We start from the raw sequence: 11,358 nt of genomic DNA, 5'->3' as shown, positions 1-11,358 counted from the left end.
AGAATTTTATTTAAATTTAATCAAGTTTATTTATTTAAGTTAATCAAGATTAAGTTTTTTATGTCCAGATGGCAAATATGACACAAATTCGACATTGGATAATGAGTCCATCTGCCTATTTGTCCACATAATATTAATATTAAATAAATGCCAATAATAAAATAAGCTAATATGAAAATGCTTCATCATTTAATCTTTTTAATCATTACATGAAGGATTATTTTTTTTTTTCCAAGATACACAGTCTGAACTAAAGAACTGATAAAATAGATAAGAAAGCAAGAGTCTGCATTTATTTTCAAAATACATAGCCTAAAAAGAATATATCCATTTTAACAAACAGCCCCTCGAATCATGAGAACTGACATCCGAGAACATGCTGAAACTAAGCTATATTAACCAAAACCAGTTGAATGAATTTTTATCTGTGCCCTCACAATCGGATCTTAAACTTCTTTTTATGTATGTAACACAAAGCCTTATACTTAGAACTAGATACCTATCTTAACAATAAGATGTATAGTTCTTATTTATTTTATTTTATTAAATAAGCAATGTCGTTTTTGTTTTGTTTTTTCACTCTGATTAATGTAGATAATCCCAGTTTGGGTATATTGTTTGTTATTAGCTTATATAAATGATTTTTAATTCACCATTTTTGTAAAAATACTACAATGACTGTTAAATTATGTACTTTATAGGCTAACTCTATTTGTATGGGGATTGCCCCAAAAACAAGTAAATCATTTATTAATTATTATTAATATAAAATGAATAAAAGAACTAAATAAACATTTCTGATTAATTATATTTATTCGTTTTATTTATTCAGAGCTGGAAATTAAGGAGTATTCAACTTACTTAAAAATTTTAATATGCTTGAAAAAATAAAATTGACAAGCGAAATTTGTATCAAAAATAATGGCATCGTGTTTTGAAAACTTAAAGCTTTATATAAATTAAAAAATTAGTTTTAGATAAACTAATAAATCACTATTTTCAGATGTTCCTATGATTGGCACCACGACCATGTAATCATTTATTATTTATATGGCCCACTAATTATCTTCTGATAAAACTTTATTTGTTTTATTATAATTGTCTTTGGTACAGGACATTTTAGTGTCCCTCAAATAAAGTAAATCCCTTCAGTTTACAAAAAACTGATTTGTTGATTATTACATAATTTACAAATAATTAATTTTATGACAACATAAAAAAAAAAAATTATCAAAAACAAGGGTGGAAGAGGGATAAAAAATATTGCATATACATAATTTTTAAAAGCGATTAAATTTTCTTAATAATTAAATGCATAGAAAGAGAGGTATATATAAATGTTCTTGACCCCATTTTTGATTTCAACCCAAATATTTTTGATAAAACTTTTAAAAGTAAAATACATATTTATAATTAAATACAAATAAAATAATGATTGATTTACAACCATGATACTTCAGAGCAATATTATAACTTTATTAATTTTACTTGCCATAGGTAAATATAACAGGATTGTTTAGTTAATAAAATAAATAACAGAAGCTAAAAAACAAAAGAGTAATAACTTTTATTTTTACAATGGGAATCTTTAGACTTCTAAAATATTTTTTTAAATATATGAATGAACAAAAATATTAAAATAATGATATTGATAAAATGATTTTTTTTTCCTATCAATTTCATAACATACTCTTTAGCATGTGATATGAAATGTCATATTACAAGATTTTTCAGAGTATAAATAATAATTTAAAAAAACAATGTGTGTTGTATAAAGATGCATACTGTTAATTCCTATTGAAAAAATTAAAAGAAACTTTTAGGATTTTCTGTATTTTTGGTTTCGACCGATTGGAAACACTAAAACAAATGAGAAACTAATATTTATACAATAGTCCAACACTAATTTTTTTAATTGTGAAATATTAATACCTATTTTTGTATACATGGTTTGTATACCGGCAAACAGTTGCATCAAGAGGTTAAAAATCTCATTTAAATACAAATAAACGCTTTAAATTTAACGAGTGCATGGAATTTCAGGTAACCTTATATTTTCTATAATACTATTTATATATATTTTAAAAAATATTAATAAGCAGTGTTATTAATTTACTTCTCAGCCTAATCTTATAGATATCTACAAATAATTAGAGTAGAGTACATGGAACTAGCTATGGGAATTAAAATCAACTGATTTAACACTAACTAAACAGTAATGTTAACTATTGATTAGTTGATTTGAATGCTCTGGTAGAAGAGAGTAATCAAGTATAATGGAATAAATGGAAATTTGTTTATAAAGGAAACAAATCAACAAGTACTTTAAAACAATTAGATGGAAAATGTATAAATTATGAATGACAGAGTAAACTAAAATTTGAAGGCATAATGTAACTTACTGTGAGGATATTAGAAAAGAAATCGGGATAGAAATGAGGCCAATCATATCTAGCGATATCCACGACTAGTTTCAGAAGTTTGTTTCTGATGAAGACAGGGACCATGGCATGTCTCTGAAGGGTATACTGGTATAGGAGAGTACGCAATTGGGATCTTTCTTCCCACATAAGCTGCATCCATTGCTTAGTGATTATTTTCTGAAAACAATTTAATTGACATAAGCTGATAACGAACCATGACTCACAATTGAGATTTTGAATGGAGATTTCCTCACCTCTAGTGTTGCTAGGCAAAACATGCATATGAAATTGTTAGTTGTGTTGTTTAAGTAATAGATGCAATGTTTCCAGGCATCTCTTTGACTTCCAAATTCGCCAAGAACTGTTTCAATTTCTTGTTTTCTCTCATTTGAGGTCTTATAATCAAAGAACTCTTTTAGTAAACTATCCAAAATGGTAAGAGACTCTGTTCCACTATCCTACATGATATAATAAGTTATTAGTATGATAACAGATAAAATAAATGACTACATTAAATATATATGTAACAACTGCTAAGCAGAGGAATGATGAACGCACCATTTCTCAAGATGATACAGCGCGTACTAGTTAGAGGACGTCAATCATACTACTAGAAGCGTTAGGAATCAATACAAACTAGTCAGACTTCGAAAAAAAAATACTCTACAATTCAGACCGACACACAGAACCAAGCCATTTCGTTATGTTTACACAGGCCAGCTGAAAAATCAAATTCTCTACGCAGCTGACTTTATATCCCAATATACACCTAAAAAACACTTTCATAAATTTTCTACAATTATTTTTTTAATTTTTTCAAAACATTTTTATTCATAAATAATGCTCAAAATAATTTTTTATTTACAATGGAATGATTAAGAATTTTTGTTACTCCCTAATTCAGAGAAATAAGAATATCAAAGTTAACTCTATTTACACTATAATTAATTTACTAGTTTCTTCTCTTTCAAATTATTCTTAATAATATTATTAAAAATTTTAATTTTTTTCTTTTACAAATTTAAATAAAGGTTTGGGTTTTTTAATATTTAAAAAAATGTATTTACTTTTTCAGTAGGTTATCTGAAGAGAAGGTCCGGTGGTTATGTGTGTGTCTAGTGGTGTTTTATGTTAGGGGAATTTGTAGTAATTTTCTATTAAAATTTTATGTGAATTAGTGCCTGGAAGAGACAATAACAATGGATGATTTAGGTGAGTGGTAATTTTCTTTTGATGAAAAAGTATGAGGGGCACTTGAACTTTATTTGTTAACTGCTGTCATAAAACCATTTTTAAGACTTGCTTTTTATTTATTTTATTAAGATGTATTTGTTGGAAATCCTAGTGAGCTTGATTGTTATTTTCATAACATAGCAATTTTTGAGGAATTGTTCAGTTAGAAATTATAGTAATATTAGTGTTACAATTTATATAGCCTTCTGACAGTTGGTTTCCAGAAGACTATCATAATATTTATTTCCATGAGATTTAATATTTTAATTTCTATATTTATAGTGTACTATTTGTAGTTGATGTGATTTAATTGTTTGTGACATTCTTGTAATCTTGTCATGTTTTCAAAGCCATAAAGATAAAGCTTATCTCTGTTATATGTTTTTGATTCCGAAATCTCTCTTTTATTTGTTTCAATTACAATAAAAATTATTGTGATTTTTTCATTTAATATTTTTTTTTATAGTTGCAGACTGCTTAATTATTTTTATTTTTACTGGCATTGTTTTATTTCAAATTATAGCATTTTAAAATTATAAAGTTTTGTTATTGAAATATATGATATGGAAAGTTGTCATATCAAGGAGTATTTGCATTATTTTTTGGGTTTGATATGTTTTCTTTAAATTATTGAAGCTTATAGAGTATGCCTATCATAGCTGCAAGTTTGATAGAGGTTTTTTGCAATGATTGTTGTCTAGTTTTATCAATTTAACCCACCGTTTATAAAATGCTATAGATAATAGCATCTTTATTACTAACATGGTTCTTGTCAATCAAGTTAAACAGTTGCTATTATATTGGTACCAAATTTTGTTATTTATTGAAGTTATGTGGATTTTTCCGATTGTCTCAGATAAGGTTTTTTAAAATTATTTCCGGATTATCTTTGCCTAAAGATTTTACTTTTAACAATTATAATTCACTCCAATTTTTGTGTTTTTCATGTATGGAAATGATTTTACTGGGCTCCTTGTATGAATATATTTCTGATCAAGTAATACTGTTTTGATTTTAAGTTTTATTTATTTTTCTGTATGTTAGTGTTGTTTAGAAAGTGTTTTACTTCCAATAATTTAATTTTGAGTTTAATGATGTTAATTCTGATAGTTTTGGCTAACATTTAAGTTTGAATATCATTTGAAACCTTTACTGTTACAATAGGCCTATCCATAAAAGGCATGGAATTTGTTTACTCAAGTTGAAGTCTATTCTCATTGAATTGAAATGACCTTGGCATTGTTTGAAATGGAGAGTTATACTGTTTTATTTTTTCAAAATATTATTTATAGCATGGACTGAAGAATATGATTAGAATCATTTGATTCAACCTTCATGATTGATGTAATCTTATTATTGGCTCCAGTCATGAGGAAAGTTTAAGTAGTTTGGTTATAATAATGAAAACCATTGTTTAGATAATATTATTCGTTTAGCATTATTATCGTTTTTATTTTATTTTTTATTGATTATAAATTCGGGAAGCCCTTGGAAATCATATAATTTTTAAGGGCTTACTGAATTTATTCTTCTTACTAACCTTGGAATTTTAATATCAGTTGTTTGTTGCTTTTGATAATGAAATTTAGATAAACTTGTTTAAACTATTCTATTTCTAGTTAATTATTTAATTAGATTTCAATTGAGAATAGCAGAATTTTATTTTTTGATAAAGCAGATAAATCTCTTTCAATTATCAATAGTTTGTTATACTCAATTTAGAAAATAATTGTGCAAAATAGTTTTAACTTGTGCATTTATTTTATGTGAATATGTTATTTTCTTTTAATTTAGTTTACTTAAACTTTTCTGATTTCTGACGTCATTAAAATTATTTTATTTGCATCACTCTTATAGTTATATTTATTTAGCCAACAGAAATTAATGATTTAAAACTATTTAAATCTATTGAATATGTTATACAATATTACTAAAACACGACCCATTCATGTGTTAAGTATAATCATTTTTTTTTTGGTTTAACCTTATATTACCTTGTCCAGGGCTGAACTATTTAAAAACTAAAAAAATTCATTTATTTTTTTCTCATTAGAGAGTAAGCTAGTTGTTTGAGTGTTTTATTCTTGAGAACTGAATCCTTATCAATTATAATTACGGTTACGATTTGTGTGATTTGAAATTTCTAAAATAAAATTATAGCTAATAGTAGTTACTATTGATAATTTTAGTTCTCGAAGAGCCATTATAATTACAATTACTAGTTGGACCAAAGTAATTCCAATTACTTTTTCCACAAACAGCTCTTCACTAATCAGTCAAAAAAAGTTATTGCTAAGTTACATATGACCTAATGACTTCAAATTTTCAATTAGCTATTCAACGTTCCTGGCATCTGTTCGTTCTTATGACCTTAATTTATTATCTTTACATGTTAAATTAAACTTATGTTTCTTTCCAACAAAAATAGTGAGTTGTTCTATTTTTTCAATTACTTATGTCGTAGACCCATATCATTATAATGATAATATTCTTGTCAGCATTTTGAGTCCTCTCCTCTTTGAAACTTATCAAGAACTGTTCCCTTAAAGGGTTTAAATGTATTTTATAATTATTATTCAGAAAACCTATTTTCTGGTTGATATTTCTGTCCCTCCACCTTTTTATTCGAATATTTTTACCTGCGATATGTCCTATCTTAGCTTCTAATGCTTCCTTCAGCCATCTTCCTTTTAAAAATGGCCTAATAAGGTGTAGTATTTTTTAAAAATAATTTTTAAACCTCTATTGTCTCTTGATCATTCTCCAATTTTTCTTTTTAATCTCTTTTCCATTAGATTGTTGCGAACTTAATTCTCGTTTTATTTTGTGAGAAATGGTTTAAAGGTTATAATTTTACATGAAATTTCTTTAAGGTGCAGGTAAATTTAAAAGAAAAATTATTTCACCAATTTTAATTTATAAATATAATGTTCTACGTTTTGGCTAACACAATACTCAGGAACAAATGATGACCATTTGCACATTCGAGTATAGACTCATGGACTCAATTTGAAACGTAGAACAATTTGTTTATAGATTTAAATTGGTGAAATAATTTTTCCTTTAAATTTCATATTTTTATCAAATTTTGTACTAAAAAGTAATAATTTTGTTTAAAAACATTTTAAATATTTCTTATCATTCATTAAATTAAATAATTGGTGCTATCCATGCTTAAAAACTTATTAAATATAATTATCATTTTAGCAGCTCATTAAAGTAATTAATATTTTAAAGTGATTATACTTTTAACTATGAGAATTAATTATTGAACCAATTTTTTTTCCATGGACTTCTTTAAGGTTTGGGCTGTTTTATCTGTAAAAATTTAAAACAGTTTTGATATCGGGGCTTAACTCAAATTTGTGGTTTGTCACTTGTGTTTTTCCCCTTAAATTATGAAAAAAAAATCACCCCTAAAATGGAAACCGTTATTTCCCCCATATAATTATCAGCATTTAGATATAATAAAATAAACGAGAGTTACAATAATTTTTGATGTTTTTTGTGTTCTATATGTTGTTTTGTCTTTGGTATCGTTTAGGAGCATCAGATGTTAATACATTGGCATCCAATCTTATTTTCCTTTTTCACCTATAACTTTAAAAAATTTTATTGTTTGTATGAGTTCTATTGTTGATATGACACAAAATTAAAAATAAGTGCAATCATTGAAACTTGTAAGAGATGTTGAAATGTTTTTGTAGTTTTAACTTAGTGATTTCAATTTTCTTTTGCCAAAAGCTCTTTTCTGGTCATCATTAGGCTGGACTTAATTCTGTCTCGTGGTTTCGATTCTCGTTCGCTTTCAAACACAGGGTCTAAACAACAAAAAGTTCAATAGAAACAAAACTTTAGATAATGCACTCTGAATATGAAGATGATCGGGGGTGCGATAAAAAAAAATTATTTATTTGCCGAAGTTTCGCTCCACTTAAAAAAAAAGATACAAAACAACCAAAAATATGTTGACAATGTAAGATAATAAGATACAAAGAAGATACAAAAGAACCAAAAATATGTTGTCAATGTAAGATAATAAGATACAAAAGATACAAAAGAACCAAAAATATGTTGTCAATGTAAGATAATAAGATACAAAGAAGATATAAAAGATTCAAAACAACCAAAAATATGTTGTCAATGTAAGATAATAAGATACAAAGAAGATACAAAGAAGATACAAAAGATACAAAACAACCAAAAATATGTTGTCAATGTAAGATAATAAGATACAAAGAAGATACAAAACAACCAAAAATATGTTGTCAATGTAAGATAATAAGATACAAAGAAGATACAAAAGATACAAAACAACCAAAAATATGTTGTCAATGTAAGATAATAAGATACAAAGAAGTTAACTGAGGTTGGGTTCAAAATTATTTAAATATAAGTGAAAAGTTATATTTAAAAAAAAGAAATAAAAATAAGATGTATAATAATAAGTTTATATTAAAAAGAAACGACACAGGCTATTAGATTTAAAATGAACATCACTTTACCTCTTTGTATCTTATATTGCCAACATATTATTTTTTTTTTAACCTTGCAAAGTGGGGCGAAACCTCGTCAAATATGTAGTTGTCAACCATTTTTTGTTCATTTTTAACCGCACCCTTGGACCATCTTGTTCACATTCAGAAAAATACAGACAATCATAAATGTATGTAATAATTTATTCTTGTTTATTTTAGTATAAAATGAACATTAGAAGCTATTCGGATAGTGCATGATTTTTTTAAAATATTTCTGATTGTTGGCTTTCTATATTATTAAAATAACTCTCTTAGAAGGTTGCTAATAGCTGGAAATAAGTCACGTAAAATGGACATTTTTCATTCGGTTATCGGTCACGAAGTAGCTATTTTCCGATTATTAGAACATCCATGTATTTTTACTCCAAGTATTTATCAAGTTTTCTTGGAAAATTTCCGTGGTAGTGCTATAAAACGTAAAATGTCACACTCAAGATTTGTATTTCCATAAAGGACTAATTTCTTTCGGTAAATAAAGAACAGATGTGCCTGCTAGTTTTTATATCTGTTAACATTAGAACAAAACCATTAGGAAGAATTGGAATGATTAACTCTCTTCAGTCATAAAGCACTGTCGATTCTCGATGATTTGAATCATTCCTCCCACCCCTTGCAAAATTCTCTATAAATTGGAAAAAAAAAAAAGGATGTTTTAGTCCACTGGATGGACAAATTTGAAGTAGTGGCGACATTTTGTTTGCCAATACTTAATTATTTGAAGCCAGTACTGTCTCTTCTATATTTATTTTTATTTTTTTATTTATTTATTGATATTTACAACTGTATAGAAAATACAACAAGTAAATTTGATGATAATGACATAATGATATGATACAGGATGGAGAGAAACTACCCAGTAGTAGAACTCTAAAAACAGTTTACAATATAAGGTCACGAGGCCATCTTCTTTTCAGGCGCCTCGGAGGATTGCCAGGAATGGAAGAGGAAGCAAGGTTAGAAACGAGTGGGTTTGGGTGGTTAGGGAGTTTATTATGGAAGGAATAATATCGGGTTCGGGCTAGATCGGTTACATAAGGAACATTAAGGTCTTTATGGATGGTTTTATTAGTAACAAAATAAGGAGCATTGAGGATTTTACGAAGGATTTTGGATTGTAAAGATTGGATACGAGACCTCTTCTATCTAAACTTCTGAATATGCAGTGCTTTGTCCTTTGTTTACGTGAACTTAATTTTTTTTTTTAATGACCCCCTTCCTGGTCATTTCCAACATAGTGGGGGAGGGGGGTTATCTTGGAGTGACCAACCTATAAAGTGGGGGGTCAAGTTTTCCATTTCGTGAGGCTTCTACGAAATGAAAAAGTCTACCCTTCAGGCCGGATTCGAACCGGCGCCGCTCGCAGTCTTTAGGTTATGACCTGCGCCTCGACCACCTTAGCTACGGACAGCTTACGTGCACTTAATTTGATTGAGTGTTGAATTCAAACAGTTTTTTCTTGTTTTGTTTTTTTATTTTTGTGAATTTATTAGGAGATCTATAAAGATCAATTGCCGCCCTTCTCCTCTCTCCTTTAACCTACTTCATTCCTGTTTCCAAATGTGCGAGTTTGTTTAGCAAATAGAAAACGCAGAAGATACTTCAATGCCGCCAGAATTAACAAGTAGTATTCCTCCTGACTCCGGTTACTTTTTGAGAATTTCGTTCATGTTGACTTTGCCGTCGATTTCCTAACAGAAGCTGATGAACTGTTAGCCCATCAGGAGAAGGACTTGGTAGGTAATAACCACTTATTCCTATCAAATTGAGTGATGCTAGGTCAACCTTTCTCAGGTTATTTCACCGTCCTTATTCCTATCAAATTGAGTGATGCTAGGTCAACCTTTCTCAGGTTATTTCACCGTCCTTATTCCTATCAAATTGAGTGATGCTAGGTCAACCTTTCTCAGGTAATTTCACCGTCCTTATTCCTATCAAATTGAGTGATGCTAGGTCAACCTTTCTCAGGTTATTTCACCGTCCTTATTCCTATCAAATTGAGCGATGCTAGGTCAACCTTTCTCAGGTTACATTCACTATGTAATACAAAAGCAAATGACGGACTTTATTTTATTTTAACATTTTCATTTCTATGTTTTTTGTATTCGCATATATTCTTAGCTGTTTATTGCTTTGCATACTTTTAAACAATCATTACAATGTTGAAGACTTCTGATGGAGTGAGTTTATGTTATGTAGCTGGAGGGATCCAAATAATAATCCGCCTGTTCCATGCTTGCCGAAAAAACCTTTTGTTTTTAAAGTCAAACTTCGTATTGCATGTATAATATTTTTAATGATATTCTGTGATGAGAAAATTTGATTTTTTTAAAGACATCCTACCATTCAGGTTCACTGACACAGGTTCAACTCACCATATTTATTTACTTATGTTGTTCTTTGCTGACCGCAACCCCCGACAAACTTCTCCAATCATAATCTATTTAAGATTTATTTATTTTTTATTGTTTTTATTAGAGTTGTTAAAATTATAAATATAATATTGGACTGTTAAGAGTTGATGAAATAGTTGCCTGGTGAGGTAACCGCCAGTCCCCGGTGATGTCACACCCTGCCTTCCTCTGTTTGCAAGGGAAACATCGCTGTAGGTCACATCTCGGCCTTCAAACATATATTTACTTATATGTCTTATACAATACTTGTACGTATAATGATCAAATTTCAAGTAAACAATACCTTTTTTCTTTCTTAATTTTTATATTCTTTTACTATCAGATCGCCTTGGTGGGCCTTACATGGTTATTGTAACAATTAGATTTGCTTTTGATAATTGATAATGTGGAGGTTTAGTCTCGTGCAAAGAAAACACCCCCAATGATTTACTGTATTATAGTTATTGAATAATTTTAATTATTAATAATAAATTAGTAAAAAATAATAGTATCTAATTGAGAGGAATGCTTTATTCGGCTATGATGTTCGAACATATTAATCCATGATTGGATATATAAACACTGACATATGTTAATCAAAGAAACAATTTTTTTTTCTACTTTTTCTTTTTTAAAAAAACAATAATTAAAATATATTCCAAATATTATTTTTTCTTATGGAGTTGAGCTTTGGGGCTCCACTAAACCTTCGAATTCCTCTCGTATTCAATCCTTACAATCCAAAATCCTTCGTAAAATCCTCAATGCTCCTTA

The 11,358-nt window shown here is 28.2% G+C and overlaps 2 protein-coding genes across 2 annotated transcripts in view; one reads left to right on the top strand and one right to left on the bottom strand.

Moving 5' to 3' along the window:
* Positions 1–3,156, bottom strand: part of LOC106681882 (ellipsoid body open) — a gene marked incomplete in the record, with an annotated part of 25,808 nt that extends 22,652 nt beyond the window's left edge. The window contains 3 exon segments of the mRNA XM_067049916.1: positions 2,403–2,600; positions 2,678–2,881; positions 2,982–3,156. Of these exon segments, the coding sequence (XP_066906017.1) occupies positions 2,403–2,600; positions 2,678–2,881; positions 2,982–2,984 (405 nt within the window).
* A 349-nt stretch (positions 3,157–3,505) lies between these two features.
* Positions 3,506–11,358, top strand: part of LOC106681891 (leupaxin) — a 208,802-nt gene continuing 200,949 nt past the window's right edge. The window contains exon 1 of the mRNA XM_067049917.1: positions 3,506–3,635. Within this exon, the coding sequence (XP_066906018.1) occupies positions 3,623–3,635 (13 nt within the window). The 5' untranslated portion in view covers positions 3,506–3,622. The remainder of the gene's footprint in view (positions 3,636–11,358) is intronic.

This window comes from Halyomorpha halys, unplaced genomic scaffold (genome assembly GCF_000696795.3).
Source record: "Halyomorpha halys isolate HHAL.00 unplaced genomic scaffold, Hhal_1.1 Scaffold21.1, whole genome shotgun sequence".
Lineage (NCBI taxonomy): Eukaryota > Metazoa > Arthropoda > Insecta > Hemiptera > Pentatomidae > Halyomorpha > Halyomorpha halys.
This window is presented reverse-complemented; position numbering and strand designations above follow the sequence as displayed.